The sequence below is a fragment of the Castor canadensis genome, chromosome 12 (assembly GCF_047511655.1).
Source record: "Castor canadensis chromosome 12, mCasCan1.hap1v2, whole genome shotgun sequence".
Lineage (NCBI taxonomy): Eukaryota > Metazoa > Chordata > Mammalia > Rodentia > Castoridae > Castor > Castor canadensis.
This window is the reverse complement of record NC_133397.1, coordinates 85,591,584-85,613,028: the sequence shown is the minus strand read 5'-3', so window position 1 is coordinate 85,613,028 and position 21,445 is coordinate 85,591,584. Positions and strand designations below refer to the sequence as shown.

The 21,445-nt window shown below is 36.2% G+C and overlaps 1 protein-coding gene across 1 annotated transcript in view; it reads left to right on the top strand.

The window, feature by feature from the left end:
• Positions 1-21,445, top strand: part of Aff3 (ALF transcription elongation factor 3) — a 494,906-nt gene that overhangs the window by 311,529 nt on the left and 161,932 nt on the right. The window contains exons 8-9 of the mRNA XM_074050356.1: positions 12,527-12,563; positions 21,272-21,323. Of these exons, the coding sequence (XP_073906457.1) occupies positions 12,527-12,563; positions 21,272-21,323 (89 nt within the window). The remainder of the gene's footprint in view (positions 1-12,526; positions 12,564-21,271; positions 21,324-21,445) is intronic.

The window sequence follows — 21,445 nt, the reverse complement described above, 5'->3', positions numbered from 1 at the left end:
GTGCCTGCCTAGCAAGAGTGAGGCCAGTGTAGTTCAACCTCCCCACCTAAAAGAGAAAAAGAAGAAAGAGAATTAAGCTGATAATCTTACTTATGTATACTTCAATATTCTGTAAAATGTGACACTTGTTATAATTGTCATTTTGTCTAAAAACATTTGTGAGGTTGAAATACATCTTACAATCAATTTATATATTCAGTGGTATTTCATGTCCTGCTTATTTTTCCTGAAAAACTGTTATTATATTGTTGTTATTAATGATGTACCTTAAGGTGAATGTCTGAGAATTGAAGATAAAAGGTATTTAACTTCTCTTGGATATCTTTTTTTTAAAGCTTAAAATATTTTCTAAGACTTAAAAATTATTTTTATGCTTCCTAAGGAAAAGCACAGAAAACTCAGCCACAAAATATATTTAGATTATACATGTTCTTTGATTTTTTTTAATCAAATAACTGACATATAACCATACACTCATTATCAAAGATCAGATTATAAGTGGAAAGAAAGAAAAATATGAAAATCCCTGCCACCCCTAGCCAGAGTCTTATTTCCTGAACTCAGAGATTACAATCAAGAATTTGGTGTGTACCATGTTAGCAATTGTTTCTGTGAGTTACTTTCCCATACATTCACCTGCAGTTTTCAAAACTCTTAAATTGTATCGTACTAAAGCATTTTTTCAAGAGTTGAGTGTTTTCTGCTAGCCACAATATGTAAATATTATTGCTGAATATCAGTATCACAGCCTTCTAAAGTGAATGATTTGATATAATTGTGCATTGCTGTTATCACAGTGGTGAATTCCATTCTAAGAGTTGATTTTTATTTGCTTTAACCAAGTGTACTTGGAGATCTTTCCAAGTGAACCTGTAGAGATTTTCTTTGTCCTTCTAAAGAGCAGCATGATATTGTGTAGTATGGATTCGTTAAAATGTAGTTGCTCAAGCTTCTTTTGATGGATAGTAAGAGTGCTCATGTTCTGTTGTTTCAACTACTGTTACCACAAGCACATTTTGTGAATGTCTCTTTCTATGCCCAGTGAAGGACACCTAGAGCAAGAATTATGGCCATCAGAAACCACACTTACATTTGGCTGTGTTTCAAGAGTTTTTTTTTTAATGTATCTTAGCCAATGATTAATATTATCTAGGCTTTTATCATTGTGTCTGTATGATGAATGAAAAGTTGTTATCTCATTGGTCTAATTTGCATTTCCCCAATTACTTCTAAACTTGAGCAGTGACTGTTTTTCCTTTGCAAATTGCCCATTCATATCCATTGCCACTTCATAAAAATGATTTGTAGGAACTCCTTATGTCTTATTCATTTGTCTATTATATATAATAGAACCATTTTGTAACCTTATTTATGTGTCTTTTATACCAGAAAAGTATTTAATTTTCAGGTCAGAGAAAAAAAATCTTCCCTGCTCCAATAATCTAACAATGGCCTCTGTATTGTTCTAATTCTTTTGTATTTTTTAAGTTTAAAAAGGTATGCAAATGGTGTGACAAGACTCTAGCTTTTGTCTTTTTAGTGCTTAGTAAATTATTGTAACAATACTAACATATTAGCCCATTTTTCTCCCACTAGTTTGAAATGCCCCCTATGTCAATAGTTGAATTTCTCATAAACATATGGATTTGTTTCAGGATTCTCTATTCCATTTTTTCCAATATATTTATCTAATTCTTTCCCAAAAATTATTATTTAAATTAGAGACCAACTAATCTGGGCATAGTGATACATGTCTGTAGTCCCAGCTACTCAGGAGGCTGGAAGATCCCTTGATCCCAGCAGTTTGAGACTAAGCTGGGCATCATAGTAAGACCCCATCTCAAAAAAATTAAAAGGTCCTGGAAGAGTGACTCAAGTGGTGGAGTGCCTGCCTAGCAAGTGTGAGGCCCTGAGTTCAAACACTGGTGCCACCAAACCCCCAAAAAAAGAAATTAAAAAAATATATATATCAGAGTTTGGCAGACTTTTTCAGTAAAGGATCAGATAGTAAATAATTTAGGCTTTGCTGATGACACTTAATGAATGAAATGACATCTCATTGGTGGAATCTAAATGGAACCTATCTGAAGTTCCCAGGCTTCTAGCCCTTTGAATAAAGGCAAAATTAACTGAATAGTTTCTGCAGTATGTATTTCCTATGACATGCTGCCACAGTTAGAATAGAACAAAGAATCCTTATAGTCTTTGCACATAATTTGACCAAATAGTGGCTGATAGCTGCCCAAAATATAATCAAATAAGCATTTTTATTAAGTATACATATCCATGGTATAAGTATTGATGTAATTGGGTATATCCCAAAGCATATTTTGTTGTGACTTTTGCAATATTAGTCTTATTTTGGTTCATGTAAATACCTAAGCAAAAGCAATAACTTAACTCCTGATGTGAAACTGAGATTTTTACATCATTAGGACATGATGGTTCACACCTGTAATCTCAGCACTTGGGAGGTGGAGGCAGGAGGATCTTAAGTTCAAGACCAGCCTAGGCTACATTGTGAGTTTCAGGCCAATGTGAGCTACAGAGCAAGCCACTGTCTCAAAAGAAAAAGAAAGAAAAGAAAAATTCATTAGTGCATAAATTTCATTTTGATTGCTTTATTGAATTATAATTGGCAAGTAAAAATTATCAGTGTATTTAAGGTAAACAATATGATGTTTCAGTATCCCACATATATTATGAAATAATCATCACAATCAAACTAGTTAATATATTCATTACCTCACATAGTTCCCTTTTCTTTCTTTTTATATGAAGCATTAGTCTCCTAGCAAATTTCTAAAGATCTTTCCTTTTTGGAAAATTTCAAGTATACAACACAATACAATATTGTTAACTTTACTCACGTATCTGATGTCATGCTGTGTATCATTCATATATCATGTTAAATATTCACATATATGGCATCCATGTATATATGTCACTTAAATGATGCACATATATGATATATGTAATATGTGTGTTGTACATATCTATCTCATATGCACATGTATCTTATTTTCCACTCAAAAAGATACATTATCTATCACATATGGCACAGAATTTCAAATAGCAATGAAAGTGGGTCCTATTTAGGACTACTCTAGAATTTTCATGGAACTATTTATCTTGTACAAATGAAACACAACTTGATTATTTTTCTATTGCTGCTGTAAAAATTAGCACACACTTAGTGACTAGAGACAACACATACTTCCTTTCTTACCACTCTGGAGGTCAGAAGTCTGAAATTAGGTTCACTGAGTAAAATCAGGGTGTGGGCAGCGCTGCATTCCTTATGGAGACTCCAGGGGAGTCTTTCCCAGCTTCTGGAGGCTTCTTTACTCTGGGCTCATGTCACTCTGCCCTCTACTTCCCTTACCAGTCTTTGACTTTCTAGCCTTCTTTCCCTTGTAAGGATTATATTGAGCCTACCTGAATAATTTCCTACTTCAAAATCATGAAGTGAATTACACCTGCAAAGACCCTTTTTCCATATTCACAGCTTCTGAAAATTAGGGCACAGATATCTTTGGGGGTGCCAGTATTCTGCCTATTACAAAGACAGTTATTAGTTTTCACATAGAGCACACCTCGTGTGTGTGTGTGTGTGTGTGGTGTTTCTGGAAATGAAAACCAAGGCCTCTCATGGTAAGCAAGTGCTGTACAACCCCAGCCATAAAGTGCACCTCTTTTAACCTTTATATCAACAAAGTAGTAGGCCCATCACTGGACACTACCATTGATTAATTAGATTATTAATGTATGAGGTTATCGCTGTTGCTAATGTATTGAGATAGGATTGTTTCTGGAATTTGAGGAACAAAAATCTCCAAAATGACTAGTAAACAATGAAATTAGGGTGTTATTAAGATTAAGGGGACCATTTCATCTCACAAGGTAAAGTCAGTTTTACTGTACATTCTGAGTTTCCAGTGATACTAAATTAATTAGCTAAATACTTCCTCATTTTGTCTCAGTATTAAAGGACATAATACATAGTAAAGTCAATTAATAATGAACTTAACTATTTTTTTCCTGTTTTCTGAGGACATGATTTGGAGTGACGATTCTTTAGACAAACAGTACCATGCATTGTGGCCTCATTCTTCAAATCTCAAAAGTAATTGGATTTGGTTAAGAAAACAATGTATGACTCCTTTAAATTGGCTGCCATTACCAGGTATTCCAACCAAGAGGGAAGAAAATGAGTTCCCTCTGCCCTTTTCCCTTTCATTTTGCAGCAATCTCATAAATTTTGAAATGCAAATAAAGAACTCAAAAGTATAGAATGTTTTCCATTCTCAAGCAGGGATATGTCCAAACCCATGGGTATCTCATAAACACTTCACATGACCATGAATGCTGAATCTGGTGGCATTAGATCTAGTCTGAAAGTTCTGACTGAGTGGTCTTTAAGTCTTACACAGAAGAATCCTAACATCGTTATAGAAATGAGACTCCTGCTGCCTTTCTCTTTATATGCTGGAGTGAGGATGAAAGCCAGCAAATGTAAAAGGAAGTACTTTGGGCTTGGAAAGTTTATTATCTATCTCCTTCCTTGGGTTGCTAGCATGCTTCAAAACTGACAAATTACAAACAAAATATTTGCACTAAAACTTCATGCTAAGCATTACCTCAAAATAAACATTGAAATTATAAATTACATTATTTCAACTGACCTGTGTTTATAGACTTATTAGAGAGAAGAAAGTGACTATGAAAGGAGAGCCAACCAAATCAGGTGGTTATTTTTCCTGTGGTAATTGGCTTTATACAGGGGTCTCAAAATACAGAATGTTTTCATTTCTTACCTTTTGCAATTCCACTGATGAACTGATAGACAAGCAAGAAGTATGAGTTAGAATCGTCCTCAAATGGATCCAAAAAGCCATTATTTTTAAGAAATGCCCTCACATATGAATACTGTCCCCCATCAGAAACACAGCTGAAGAGCCAATGTATTTCATTGATCTCCCTACAGCACATATTTTTTCATATTTTCAGATCCCTAAAATTGGGATTTGTTTTATAGTTGACAATCTTCCATTAATTGTCAGCAATTTTCTTTCATGGAGGTGCACAAGTTAATGAGGCCTCATATAATTTGGATGTCGTGTTACATTTCATGAAATATGGTATTTATTACAGTGTTTTATTGAAGAGATTTCTCGGATAATACCAATGCACCTGTTTATTTCTGTCTTTAGCAAAATGATCTGTAAGAACTTTACTTCTCAGTTAGATACCACACTTAAAGGAATTTTAGGATTCCCCTGTGCTAAAAAAATAGTTTAGGTATTGGGACTTCAGGATGGAAAGGTGGAAAAGAATAAATTCCCAACAATTGATATTCTTCTAAGTCACTGGAACTGGTTCTCCCCTTGTGTACTTGATGGCCAAAATGGCACACACTTGAAGAATGACCATGAAAAACCAAGAGCAACAAATAAACCTTGCCAATGTCCTGATATGGGATGATTAGCAACTTCTTTTTTTCTTTTTCTTCCTTACTGTGCTGGGGGGTTGAACTCAGGGCCTTGCATATGCTAAGCCAGTGCTCCATCACTTGAGCCAGGCTTCCAGCCCTTCACTTGTATTTTGTTGTTTTTGTTTGTTTGCTTTTTGTTTTTTATTTATTTATTTTATTATTGTATTATTGTTGTACTGGGGTACATTGTGACATTTACAAAAGTTCTTACAATATATCATAGTTGAATTCACCCTCTCCATCATTCTCATTTATCCCCTCTCCCCCCCATTCCTGGAATAGTTTCAACATGTATGAAAATGGAAAACTGAGACCTGTTTTATTTTGTTTTTGAGATGGTGCATAACTAACTTCGATGGCCTTGATGGCCTTGAATTCTCTCCATCTTCTACCTCATCTTCTATAGCTAGAACTACAGTGGAAGCCTAGGCAATTTTTTTATATACTTTTCCCAAGTCTCTCAATCCTTGGGTCAAGATAATCATAAAAGGAGGATTTCTTTATGACACTGTTATCAAGTTGTATACTTTATATATGTGCAGTTCTTGTTAGATCATTCATACTTCAATAAAGTTCTTTTTTTAAAAAGCCACAGTTGAAAAGGTAATGACTATAATGGTACCATGTAACAATGCTTTAAAAGCATCAAGAAAGAAGCAACCAAGTCTTCCTCAGATTCAGGAAAATTTTAAAGAGCAGATAACTCATGAGCTTGCTTGGGCAGAGCCTTGGAAGAAGAGTAATGTTTTCTACACAGAAAACAGAAGGCAAGGGGAAATGTATCCCACAGAGAGAGAACCCGGACAAGATATATGAATTGACATATTCGTGTGGCTTCCATGACATCATTTTTCAGCCTAAGTTAGATTGTTTGTACACACATAACCTCCACTCTTCACTCTGGACTCACTTCCTTAACCTTTAAGAAACCTAATAGAGAGTACTGTAGGCCTCATTGTGCTCCCAGAGCATGCAAAAGTGAAAAAGCACAGAGAAGGCTAGCTACTATCCAGCATCCACTTACAGAAGACATCTGCAAGGAAAGAGAAGGCCTTTGAGACAGGCATTTGGGTGTCTAAGGAACACAAAAATGAGAAGGACTTCAGCTATTGAACCCTTTGGAGAACAGGGTTTTTGTTGCCTTCTGCTATGATCTAGCACTCCAAGGAGATTGAAGGACCTGCACATTGTGTGGAGGGTTCTGTAGTTTTGCAGCTGGCAGACATCTTAATCAGGGTGTAGATGGTGCTCTGTGGCATGAAACTTAGGACTGGCCTCTTAAGGTAGTTGATATTTCCATGAACAGACTATTGACATGCTGGCCAGATGTCATTATGAATGATGATGAGACATTTGTACTCAGAAAATGACACAGGCATTGGCATTTAACAAATCAATAACATTGAGCCAATAGTTGTTAGGTCGGTGTACCACCCAGAAGACATCAGTTATACATCCCCGTAGTAGGAACAAAGTCTTTGGTTTTATTCTTGCCTCTTCTGCAAGCAGACTTCTACAGTGTTTTTGGTACCAATTACTTTAACCATTTTCTGCCTCTCTTCACTCTCCATGTAAAATAAAAATAATAACAGTCATTAATTACACAGGTGTTTTAGCTAAAATTTGAGGTTTGCTCTGAAGTATATGACCTTGTAGTATGTAGTCTTGATGGTTTGGGTTATGTGTAAGCTCATCTTTGCTTCTGTGATGAGAAGTTGATAGTAACAGTTACTGTCCACATTTTAGGATGTATCAAGAAATAAAAATTCTATTTCCCATTAATGTGAGCAGATAGTCCTAGAAAAATTCCTACTGTCCTTTTCTGTTTTCAAAGAATGAGCTTAATGCTGAACACCATGTCAGTTGCTGTTCTTGTCCATTAGTGGCGAGTGAGTCTTTCCCAACCAGGACAGTGCCTCCAAAGGGCCAAAATCTACAGACAGCAGAGAGGAGTTAACTAACTAGGTCACAAACTTTTTTTAAACTATAAATCAAAGCTAAAACTAACTTATGTTCAGATATAAACTCTAACTTAATTAGAAAGGAAGGAAAGCACACCATTCTATCTGGAGAATTTAACTGTGGACATCTCTTCTTAACAGCATCTATCCAAAATAGGCCAGTCATTTTCACAGATTACATTTTAGCCCATCCTTCAGAACAACACTTCATCTTCATTAACTGTTTCCAAAACCAGAATCTCAGAGTCTGAACTCATTCTTTTTCTTCAGATGAATATCTAATTATTTCCAACATTGAAGGTTTGTTAGGCACCTGAGTATAGCTCAGCCTACCCAGTAGAGCAGGAATTCCTTCCCTTCCCAGTTGTCTCACCAGAGCCACCAGGCTGGCTTACTTTATACTATTCTAGTGTAATTCCTTTCTTTCTTTTTAATTTTTATTTTATTCATATGTGCATACATTGTTTGGGTCATTTCTCCCCTCTTCCCCCTGTCCCCTCCCTTACCCACCGCCTGCTTCCTCCCTTACCCCCCCTTACCCCTCACTACCCAGCAGAAACTATTTTGCCCTTATTTCTAATTTTGTTGTAGAGAGAGTATAAGCAATAATAGGAAGGAACAAGGGTTTTTGCTAGTTGAGATAAGGGTAGCTATACAGGGCATTGACTCACATTGATTTCCTGTGCGTGGGTGTTACCTTCTAGGTTAATTCTTTTTGATCTAACCTTTTCTCTAGTTCCTGTTCCCCTTTTCCTATTGGCCTCAGTTGCTTTAAGGTATCTGCTTTAGTTTCTCTGCATTGAGGGCAACAAATGCTATCTAGTTTTTTAGGTATCTTACCTATCCTCATACTGTAATCCTTTCTGAAACAGACGTTATTACTTGAATTTGAACATGTCACAAGTCCCATTAAATGGCATCACACCCCCATAACAAAATTCTGGTAAAATATGTTAAGTCATATCGTAGAAGTTAATTTTATTTTATTGGATTTTATTCCACACAACAGAACTATAAAGGGGTTTTATTGCATTTTATGTAATGCTAAATATTTTTTTTACATTCCTCCCACCTCAACTCATTCTTTTATTTCACCCTTCATGTTAAATGAGAATTTTACAAGGGAAGAGAATGTGGATTCTCAAGACAAATTTTCACATTTCATTTTAATGCAAATAAAATGTGGTCTATTTCTAATCATCTGAGTAGTAACTAACTTAAAATACTGCACAGTACTGGATATATGCCATTGTAGCCAAGGATATATCTGTAATAATCTTTTCATCCTCTGCTGTGAGACTAACAACAGAATGTCCCTGGTAGAGATGAGGGTTGCCACCTTCATCTGAAGAGAGGTATTAGCAGTAAAGGTGTTTCAACAGGAAGTGAGTTAGATTCAAAGACAATAATATAAGGGATCAATGAATAAACACAGGAACTAAAACCATAAACCTCATAGAAGAAAACAGAGGGTTAAATCGTTATGACCTTGGATTAAGCAATGGATTCTTATATATGACCCCAAGTGTATAAGCAACAAAAGAAAAAATAGACAAATTAAACTCCATCAAAATGTAAAACCTTTGTGCATCAGAGAATCTGATCAGTAAAGGGAAAAAACAGCTAACAGAATGAGAGGAGAAATTACTGGCAAATCATGTGTATGATAAGAATATGGTATCCAGACTGCATAAAGAACTCTTTTAACTCAAAAACAAGAAGGCAAACAACCACATTAAAAATGGCAAAGGAATTGAATGGATATTTTGCCAAAAATTTACAAATGGCCAATAAACATGTCATTTTTTTAGTTTTTAGGTAAACACAAATCAAAACCACAATGAGGTAGGACTCTATCCCCCACAAGGTTGGCTAGAAAAAATAAATGGAAAATAAAAAATGTTGATGAGAATGTGGAAAATTGAAACACTTGAACTTTTCTGGTAGGAATGCATAATGGTTCTGCTATAAGGAAAACGGTTATTCAAAAAAAAAATTTTTGTTTTTGTTTTTGTGGTACTGGCATTTGAACTCAGGGCTTATACCTGAGCCACTCCACCACCCTTTTTGATCATGGATTTTTTCTTTTTTTTTTTTTTTTTTTTTTTTTTCATTTTTCTTTTATTATTCATATGTGCATACAAGGCTTGGTTTATTTCTCCCCCCTGCCCCCACCCCCTCCCTTACCACCCACTCCACCCCCTCCCGCTCCCCCCCTCAATACCCAGCAGAAACTATTTTGCCCTTATCTCTAATTTTGTTGTAGAGAGAGTATAAGCAATAATAGGAAGGAACAAGGGGTTTTGCTGGTTGAGATAAGGATAGCTATACAGGGCATTGACTCACATTGATTTCCTGTGCGTGGGTGTTACCTTCTAGGTTAATTCTTTTTAATCTAACCTTTTCTCTAGTTCCTGGTCCCCTTTTCCTATTGGCCTCAGTTGCTTTAAGGTATCTGCTTTAGTTTCTCTGCATTAAGGGCAACAAATGCTAGCTAGTTTTTTAGGTGTCTTACCTATCCTCACCCCTCCCTTGTGTGCTCTCGCTTTTATCACGTGCTCATAGTCCAATCCCCTTGTTGTGTTTGCCCTTGATCTAATGTCCACATATGAGGGAGAACATACGATTTTTGGTCTTTTGAGCCAGGCTAACCTCACTCAGAATGATGTTCTCCAATTCCATCCATTTACCAGCGAATGATAACATTTCGTTCTTCTTCATGGCTGCATAAAATTCCATTGTGTATAGATACCACATTTTCTTAATCCATTCGTCAGTGCTGGGGCATCTTGGCTGTTTCCATAACTTGGCTATTGTGAATAGTGCCGCAATAAACATGGATGTGCAGGTGCCTCTGGAGTAACAGTCTTTTGGGTATATCCCCAAGAGTGGTATTGCTGGATCAAATGGTGGATCGATGTCCAGCTTTTTAAGTAGCCTCCAAATTTTTTTCCAGAGTGGTTGTACTAGTCTACATTCCCACCAACAGTGTAAGAGGGTTCCTTTTTCCCCGCATCCTCGCCAACACCTGTTGTTGGTGGTGTTGCTGATGATGGCTATTCTAACAGGGGTGAGGTGGAATCTTAGTGTGGTTTTAATTTGCATTTCCTTTATTGCTAGAGATGGTGAGCATTTTTTCATGTGTTTTCTGGCCATTTGAATTTCTTCTTTTGAGAAAGTTCTGTTTAGTTCACCTGCCCATTTCTTTATTGGTTCATTAGTTTTGGGAGAATTTAGTTTTTTAAGTTCCCTGTATATTCTGGTTATCAGTCCTTTGTCTGATGTATAGTTGGCAAATATTTTCTCCCACTCTGTGGGTGTTCTCTTCAGTTTAGAGACCATTTCTTTTGATGAACAGAAGCTTTTTAGTTTTATGAGGTCCCATTTATCTATGCTATCTCTTAGTTGCTGTGCTGCTGGGGTTTCATTGAGAAAGTTCTTACCTATACCTACTAACTCCAGAGTATTTCCTACTCTTTCTTGTATCAACTTAAGAGTTTGGGGTCTGATATTAAGATCCTTGATCCATTTTGAGTTAATCTTGGTATAGGGTGATATACATGGATCTAGTTTCAGTTTTTTGCAGACTGCTAACCAGTTTTCCCAGCAGTTTTTGTTGAAGAGGCTGCTATTTCTCCATCGTATATTTTTAGCTCCTTTGTCAAAGATAAGTTGCTTATAGTTGTGTGGCTTCATATCTGGATCCTCTATTCTGTTCCACTGGTCTTCATGTCTGTTTTTGTGCCAGTACCATGCTGTTTTTATTATTATTGCTTTGTAATATAGTTTGAAGTCAGGTATTGTGATACCTCCTGCATTGTTCTTTTGACTGAGTATTGCCTTGGCTATTCGTGGCCTCTTGTGTTTCCATATAAATTTCACAGTAGATTTTTCAATCTCTTTGATGAATGTCATTGGAATTTTGATGGGAATTGCATTAAACATGTAGATTACTTTTGGGAGTATAGACATTTTTACTATGTTGATTCTACCAAGATCATGGATTTTTTCAAGGTAGGGTCTCTCAAACTATTTGCCCAGGCTGGCTTCAAACCACAGTCCTCCTGATCTCTGCCTCCTAAGTTGCTAGGATTACAGGCATGAACCACCAGTGCCCAGGTACTCAAAAAGTATAACACTGAATTACATAGGATCCCCAAATTCCTCTCCTAAGTATATATAGCAAAGAATGGAAAACAGGGACCAGAACTAGTACATGTCCTTATGTGTTCATAGCAGCATTGCTGATGGTATTTAAAAGGTGGAAATGGCCCAAACACCTATCAAGAGATGAATGGATAAACAAAATATGGTTTATACAACATAGTTTTATTCATTCATAAAAATGAATGCAGCCAGGCATGGTGATGTATTACAGAATCGCAGTACTCAGGAGGGTGAGGCAGGAGAATTGTGAGTTTGAGGCCAGCCTAGGCTACTTAGTGATACCCTCTCTCAAAAAAAAAAAAAAAAAAAGAATAAAGGAAGGAAGCAAGAGAGGGAGGGGGGAAGGAAAAAGAAGAAAGGAGAAAGTAAAATGAAGTACTGATGCATGCAGCAACAAAAATGAATCTCCAGGGCATTATGCCAACTGAAGGGAGCTAGACTCAAAAGGTCACATACGGTATGATTCTTTTTATATAAATGTACAGCTAAATCCACAGACGCTGGTAGAAATTGGTGGTTACCAGGGGCAGAGGGGAGAGGAGAAATGAAGAGACACTGCTTAATGGGTAAGAGCATTTATTTTGGAGCAACTAGACAGAGGTGGTGGTTGTGAAACACTACGAATGTATTAAATGCCACTTCAGCATGGTTTATTCTATGTTATGTGAATTTCACCTTAATAAACAAAGTGAAAAGTCAATAATGCAAAATAAACGTGACTGCAGACTGTCTTCCCGGAACTGCTTAACAAGCACATTCATGTAGATACTTCTCACGACAGCACGTGTTAGGGTTATGAGCAGTGAGTCGGTTCCGAACGTTCAGTAATGTAGCTCATATTCAGCTTGGATTTGGACAGTCAAAATGGGAAAATTAATTGATTTTTTTGTTGTTGTTCTTTCAGGACTCCCAGCTTGTATCCTCTGGACACAATAATCCAAGTAAGAAAGGTTTCTCTCTATAACTCTCTGTGTGGTAGGGGAGAGTGGTGGAAAGAGGAGCATGCAGTAGATAGTAGGTTTCAAAGTAATTCACTGCAACACAAAATCAACGGCTGGCGGAACGGCTCAAGTGGTAGTGTGCCTGCCTAACAAGCATGAGGCCCTGAGTTCAAGCCCCAGTACGGAACAAAATAATTTGTGGAAAAAGAGGTCACTGGTTCAAGTACTGCCTAAATGGGTGATAAGATTTATGGTGACCCTGAATGCTGACTTTCAAGGGAGGAAAGACCAAAGCATAAAGTGGAGAATTTCAAAATGATCCTAGAAGAAAGTGATATCATGCTTTATTATAGTACATGTGAAAGAAAAAAATTAAAAGGCAAATAATGATTAAAAGGCAATTAAGGTGAATAAGCAAAAAAGAAAATAATCAGAATATTCGCGATAAAGGAGCTTAGAATCTACAAAAAAAAAGTCACAGCATGTTCAATATGTATACCATGCTGACTTCCAGAAATAGACTGCACTATTTCGGAAATGGTTTCCTTACTAAATCAGCCTGATAAGTTAGAGAAAGGTCAGTAGAGAAGCAATAGCACCCCAACACATAGGCAACCTCACTTAATTATCCCATTCTCTGTGAGGTTTTGCTGAAATATACATAGGAAATATGGAAGGGCATTAAGATAAGTAGAAAATTAATCAGAGCAAGGAAGTCAAAAATCTACAAATACAAGAAAAAGAAAGAAAATGGGGACAAATAAGTAAAAATTTGAAATAAATAGCAATCCTGGGAAAATGAACAACTCATAATCAAAAACATTTTATATAAAAGGAAATAAGAGAACATTTACAAGATCAAGGAAAATAACAGCAAAAAATTAGACTATTCATTCAGATACTGAAATTTAGATATTAATCAAGACTAAAATATAAGATAAGAGTCCTTCCTTCAATTTCTAGAATTAAGGAGAGACAATTGAAAATGTGTCAAAGAGCAAGAAGATTTAAAGAAGTGCTAAACGGAATTTCTAGACATGAAAAAGTAATAATAGAAGCTAAAATTTCCATGACCAGATTTAACAGCATATTAGAGATAATGAACTAATGAATTGGAAAATTAAGTTTAAGAAATTATCTAGAAGGCAGACTAGACAGAAAGAAATGTAAAATAGGACCTGGAAGTTAAGAAGCATGAGGAATCAAGGGCAAACACAACAATGGGATTGGACTTTGAGCACATGATAAAAGCGAGAGCACACAAGGGAGGGGTGAGGATAGGAAAGACACCTAAAAAACTAGCTAGCATTTGTTGCCCTTAATGCAGAGAAACTAAAGCAGATACCTTAAAAGCAACTGAGGCCAATAGGAAAAGGGGACCAGGAACTAGAGAAAAGGTTAGATCAAAAAGAATTAACCTAGAAGGTAACACACACGCACAGGAAATCAATGTGAGTCAATGCCCTGTATAGCTATCCTTATCTCAACCAGCAAAAACCCTTGTTCCTTCCTATTATTGCTTATACTCTCTCTACAACAAAATTAGAGATAAGGGCAAAATAGTTTCTGCTGGGTATTGAGGGAGTAGAGGGGAGAGGGAGGGGGCGGAGTGGGTGGTAAGGGAGGGGGTGGGGGCAGGGGGGAGAAATGACCCAAGCCTTGTATGCACATATGAATAATAAAAAAATAAAAATAAAAAATAAAAAAAAAAGAAGCATGAGGAATAAAACAGGAAAACCTAACAAGCATCTAACTACAATTCCAGGAAAGTGAGGGAAGCCAAATTAAAGGACATAATGGCTGACAATTTCCTAGAATTAAAAGGCACTAACTCACCACACAAGAAAAGGTACAACTTACCACATAGACAAAAGAATTTTAAACACGTAAATTCCAGGTGACATACCTTCAAATTTCAAAAGCAAATATTAACTAAATTACAAAGAGAAATCCATCATTTTATTTGGACATACAAACACAAATTAGTAATTATTATATAATATGAACAAAAAAGTCAGTAAATAGATACAAGATTTAAATGACAAAATTAGCAAGAGTACATGATCCAGCAGCTACAAAATATGATTCACTTTCAAGCATTACCAAAAACATTTATGAAAATTGACAGCACACTGCCAACCAGGAACATTTATTTATGAACTTCCAATTGAAGTCCCAACGCTGCACGTGTGGAAACTTGCAAACTGCTTCTGAACCATAGAGGAAGTTCCACATCAGTGTTATACTAATATGGCCTCTGACAACAATATGATTAAATTAGGAAATGATAGCAAGAAGATCATTAGCAGGAAAACATGTATATTTAAAAATTAAAAAGCACTTTAGATATTAGTAAGTATTTGAAACCAAAAGGCAATAGAAATACCAAGTAATAAAACTGGGGAATGTAAATAAGTCAGAGGGAAATTTATGGCCTCAAATGGTCATACTAGAAAAGAAAAAAATCATAAACTGTGATTCCACCCTATGAGATTAGACAAAGAAGAGCAAAGTAAACCCAAAGCAAAAAGATTTACAACAAAAAAAATAAAAAGACAAAAGCAGAAATTAAAATAGCAAACAAATAAATTTGAAATGTCAGTGGAGCCAAAGATTTGTTCTTTGAAGATACAGTTAAATCAAGGAGCTTCCTGGAGAGTTGGTAAAGGCAAAAAAGGGAAGGTTCTAGTGAAGGACGAGGAGAAAGAATGACACACACTGCAGATCAGCATGACAGCAAGGGAAAAGCAAAATTTTGTCAAACTTATTTTTTTTTAAAAATGGATGAAATGAATATAATTGAAATGACTTTTAGATATTGCATGTTTGATGTAAAATTTATACATATATAATCTGAAAAATCCTATATTTTTAAAATTGTCTCAGTCACTTTTTAAAAATAATTTCACACACATGATTTTAACACTAGATATTTTTCAGAAGGAATTCTACCAAACACATGGGCAAAAAAAATTCCCAAACTGACATCCTCTTTTGGAGATTAGAATGAGAAGTTTAGCACTCCCCAACTCATTCTACCAGGCCAGCATAACCTGGCTATCAAAACTTGACAAGGACAGTATAAGAAAAGGAAATTTCAGGTCAATTTCATTCATGATCATAAATCTAAAACTTCTAAGGAAATATTAATAAATTAAACCCAACAGAGCATAAAATGTATTTTAATATACAATTCATAATTAGGACATTGTTTTGTTCTAGGAATTCAAAATTAGATTTTTAAAGACCATGTAATTCATTATATCAAATATTAAAACAGAAAATGATTCAATAAGTTGAGAAAAAATGTTTGATAAAATTCGCTATACCCAATTCAAAGAAAAAAATCTTAGCAAATTTGGAAATAGAAGTCCGCTTCGTTAGCACAAACAATATCTGCAGTAAAATGGTATACTGTCAGAAGACAGTATAGTCTATCTCTCTGATGTGTTTCTCAAACACAAAAAGTGTCAACTAAAGGAAAATACTGATAAATACAAATATATTAAAATAACTAGAATGAACTTACATAGCTCATCCAAACATGCCAGAAAAAATAAAAGGCTAACACTAGGAAAAGTTTTATTATTTTTGTTTATGATCTGTATTTATTGTATACAAATTTATTATTTGTGTTGAGACAATAAAATGCTTCTCTGAATAAAAAGTACTAAAAATGTTGAAGAAATGACAAAAAAAGAGCAAGTATAATACATGTACCTCATTAATATTCAAACAAATGCAAACACCACAATGAAATTTCATTCTGTGTAATTAAGTTGGGGAAAAAATGTTAAAATTTTGACTACAGCAAGTGTTTGTGTGGACATGAATCAATGGGAGACCTTCTGTATTACCAGGGTGAGTGTTAATTTGGAAGCCGGTTAGGATTCCTTGAAAGTTATACATGTAGAAGCATTGAAGCCAAGAACTCCTAACGTGTCCAGGAGAAAGAATGTTCATGAATGTTTACAAATGCATCATTCATAATAGAAAATGATCTAAGTGCACACCAGGAGTAGAACAGATAAAAGTCACAGCATATTTATACATTAAGATGGCACAAAACCAAAGCTACATGTGTCATGATGGCTGAATCTGAAAATCATAGTACTGAGAGTCAGAAGTAAGTCTGAAGAATGCATGCACCTTATTTCATTCATGGAAAGTTTAGAAACAGCAGCATCCATAGAATATTTCCATGGGTGGTTAAAAAAAAAAAACTATTAAGAAAAGAAAGGGAATGATCACCCCAGAATTCCATTACTAGGGAGCTCGCAGGGAGTGCCGGAATAGGCTGCCAGCTGGTTGGGGCTTGTAGGAGGTAGCTGAGTTCGTTTGGGGCAATGTTTTATTTCCTGGCCTGGAAGATGTTTTCACAGTTGATTTGGTTGAATTTTTAAAAATTGTCTGTATATATTCAGGTACACATCCATTTTTTCATGCATTGAATGCTGTATTTACAATCTGTTAGTAAAGTCCTAGCCTCAACTTCAGAGCCATAATTCTTTGTCATGATGGATCAGAAGAGAGCTCATTTGATGTAAATGCTAGGAGCATTTGCCCTCATTCAGGTTTAGTGACATTTCCTCCTGCATAGCCCACTCACGCTGCTTTGTTCTTCAGTATCTGGTATTTATATTATGATACTATAAAGGCTGATTATTGGTTTATAATTTCTCCAATTGACATATAGGCAGGTTTATAGGTTAAATTATTAGCTAAATTAATTTTAATGAGGATGACTCATTAATGATGACTGCATAGAATATAAATATTTTAAATGTTGGCATTGTAAAAGGAAAGGTATAGCTGTTTAGAGTTGAGAGAGACAGAGAAAGAAGAGGGTAGAGTAGATTGGTGAGTTTCCTCACTTACATAGTATAAAGAAAAGATATTGTCAGAAGTTGATTAGCCAAGAAATAGGAGATTAAATATTTAAAGTTACAAATTCACATTAGAGACACTAAAACTAATATTAGAACTAGTAAGAATTGTAGGGGGAAGGAGTAATATAAGTATATTAAAAACCTTATATCTTATTTTTCATATCAGAAATTATTAGATGCTATCTATGGATACATCTAGAAATAAAAATAGTAGTAGATTACTTAATGAATGAAGGACTAATAGAATTAAAAACAAAAGCATGCAGTCATTACCTTTTCTCTACTGTTCAAATGTTTCTTTTGCCATAAGCATGGGTTACTTTTTTATTTTTATTTTTTTTTATTTTGACAATACTGGGGTCAAAAACTCAGGGCCTCACACTTGCAAGGCAGAGGCTCTGCCACTTGAGTCATGCCCCCAGCCTTTTATGCTTTAGTTATTTTCAGGTAGGGTCTCACATTTTTGCCATGATTGTTCTGGACCATGATCCTCCTACATCTGCCTCCTACATAGCTGGGATGACAGGCACAATCCACTATATCCAGCATTTTTGTTGAGTTGGGAGTGTCACTAACGTTTTGCCACAGCTAGCCTTGAACCATGAGCCTCCCGATCTTTACCTCACAAGTAACTGGAATTATGGGTATAAACCACTACACCCAGCCAAATACTTTTAATACAATTATGAAGAAAAATTATAGCACAGCCAAAATCTGCTCTGCAATCGGTCTCAATATAATATGTGCTATTTTGATTCTCTTTCCAAAACTCTCCTCTGGTCCACATCCTAACTCTGCAGCACAGTCAGTGTAAGTGTTTAAAGGGCATAAATTCATATTTTATCTTTACATTCACCAGGAACAACACAGGCATGTGAGAGTCCTCAGTACACTTATTAAATTAGAAAGTTAGCTATTGTAGTTTTTTTAAGTGGCCTGTTCAAGTCATCATGTTGTTTCATGCCTCAAACTATATCCATCTCAATGGTGAACATACTTTAAAACCTCTTCTGTTTTTTGTTGTTTTGGGGTGGGGGCAGTGATCAAACTCATGGCCTCACACATATGATAAGCATGGACTCTACCCTTGAGCTACATCCCCAACCTAAACCTCTTCTACTTTGGCCTGTGATTCTGTATTAGCAACATATCATCAGAAGAGAAGACATATGTCACACTGAAAATACATGCCTCATATACATAAACTACATGTACTATCTTGTATATATACATGAACATTTGCACATACATCTATCTAGTCCTTCTTGTGGTTCAATTCCTTCTTCTCTATAATTGTATTTCCACATGCAAAATGACCACACTGCACCTAAGCCAGTGTCTTAAATCCGACTTATTTATGACCAGTGCCAGTTCCCTCCCAAAGTGACTGAGTACTGATATCCATCATGAAAGCAGCTGAGATCCATAGCTGACCCTGAATAGTCCTCTTTGTGGGCTGTTGAGGCATCTCCTGAGCATTCAATTTAAATAAAAGCTCATTCTGAGAATTTTCTAGCTTACCTTCATCATTTTCCCTTGAGTCCTGATAAAGAGACTATGATTCTCAATGGCTTATGCTCTTAAACATTTCAAATGAGCTTCAGAAGTTGCATCACCTAAAATTTCAAAATGTTGGGGAAAAAATTTTTACACATTTTTTTTCTTTCTGAAGAGCAAAAATAAAAGTTGCAATCCCTGTCTTAATCCCAAATTCACTTTTCTCCACAAGGTTAATTCATTATCAGTCCTGAAGTCGCTGAGAGCACTTGCTGTAGGACTGTTTATAAATGTCCTGTTTGGCCCCATGGTATCGTTCTTATTTGCCGGAACCTATTCTGTTTTCCCTGTTGCCACAACATAAGTGCTGCTAAGGGCAGAGACTATCAGCTGCTGCCTTATGCCGGGCTGAGCCAGCCCATGACTCCTGCAGCCCCCAGACCCCATGTGCAATCCAGCCCGTGGCCATGACACCTGCAGGTTATCAGGAAGCATTATTGGTCAAGGTAAAACATATTTATTCAGACATGCAAACAAGGTCTTTATTTATATTATTGATTCCCTGTTTTCTGACATTACATTGTTTAGAAATGTTTACTGTTGTCTGCTACAGCTGAGCCTGCTGTTTTACATTCTTGATGGTCACAGTGCATGGTGTAATTTGCTGGCAGCTATACCTTGGAGAAAGTAACCAATTTCTCCAAATCCAAAGGGGAAAAGGAAAGATCAATATGTTTGAGAAAAATTAAATGTACATTTAGGTTTGTCTTACATGATTCAGGTGTGATGGCAATTTATTGGGGAATTTTGGCAGGAATGATGATTGTTCAATGGAAAGATGATTCTGGAAGGCACTAAATTAGGTTATTTCCCAGGATGGAAGCCAGTTGACCAGGCCTTCCATGTCTCCTAAATGAGCATACCACAGCCCTGCCCAGAAGGCCAAATGTAATACAACATTTCATAGTTTTAGAACAAGTTTATTAGTCTGTTGCCTTTGCTTTTATTTCAACTTGATTTCATATGAATTCGGTCCCTGGCTAGTCAATTTGTTTTCAACATTGATTTTATGACTTTTTTGGTTTCCTCTTAAATGACCAGCTTTTGAACTGCGTGGCTGTCTCTCATGGGTGTTCTGACATCAGGTATAAACACAACACAGAGTTGTGTTGGAGGTAGACTATATATAATTGTCTTCCTTTTCTCACAACTGTTTCATTCCCTATAAGAAAAAGAGAAGAAAATATGAAGTTCATTTTGAGCTCATCTTGAACAATACCTTTGAGATATGTTCATTATGTAATTTAGGAGGTCATGGGATGAGGTGACCACAAACCAATGTTAACAGCTGACAAATGGGTCTTGGTATAGTACAGAGACCTGAGGGCCTGAGAAGCAGACAGAAGGATCCCAGGAGATGTCCAGTCCTGACTTGAAAGAGCACAACAAAGCAAGGTGCCACAACCAGACCATTTTTTGCAACTTAGAACTTTCCGTGGGGTACCTTCATCTAGTAGCACTGCAGAACCATCAGCAGCCATAGCACGAGTGACCCTTCTCCTTCCTTCCACAGGAAATCCAGAGAAACTCCTTACAGAATGATGATGTGTGTTTCAAACCACCAGTGGGTCCAGGATTAGGAATTATATTATGCCTTTTTGGAAGGAATTTGTCCTTCAAACTGCAAAAAAATGAACTGCTTCCAGGCTCCTCTAACTAAATCCATTAAATTCCTAGTGACCTCATCCCACAGAAACATTTTTTATCTAGCCTCTCAGATGATCAGGAAGGATTTTTGGCTTCTGCTGCTTTAACTTGGGAGCCCCAAAGCCTGATGCTAGGGCTCTCCACAGAGTATCAGGGGACTCTCATGACTTTAATCTCGGTGTTCTCTAAATTCTTTTCTCCAGTTTCTGATTCAGCCTGACCCCACCTGGCCTGTGTTAGCAGAAAGGCTCAAAGTTCAGAGTGCCTTGGATGTAGAATGCTAATGGGTTTATTTCTTTAAGTTTTCTGAAAAGTGAAATGGAAAGAAACTGATTCCATCTGTAAGATATTCATCTTTTGGCAAGGTCTCTACTCTGAGTCTCTGGTTATTTGCAAATGGCTCCTTAGTACCTACTCACAGATCTGTGTGCCTAGGCAATTTCATTGCAAAGATGAATTATTTTGCAAATCCAGTTCTCAGACAATAAAAGATATTTTAAAAGCCTCCTGCTGCACATTTTGAAAGATTGTTAATAGGAGCATAGAAATATGTGTAATCTCTCTTAAGGACTGCAAGACTCACATGTTGGTATTTTTTTCTACTTCCTTTTTAAGAGAAAGGTGATGCCGAGCCAGAGAGTCCAGACAATGGCACATCGAATACATCGTAAGTCTCTTTCGTGTTTCTCTGGGAGATGCGTATTTTTTAATATGCCTTATAAAAAAATGAAACAGTCTAAGTATCTTGTAATAGTCACAGTCATATAGAAGGAAGCCCTGGCTCTCTTT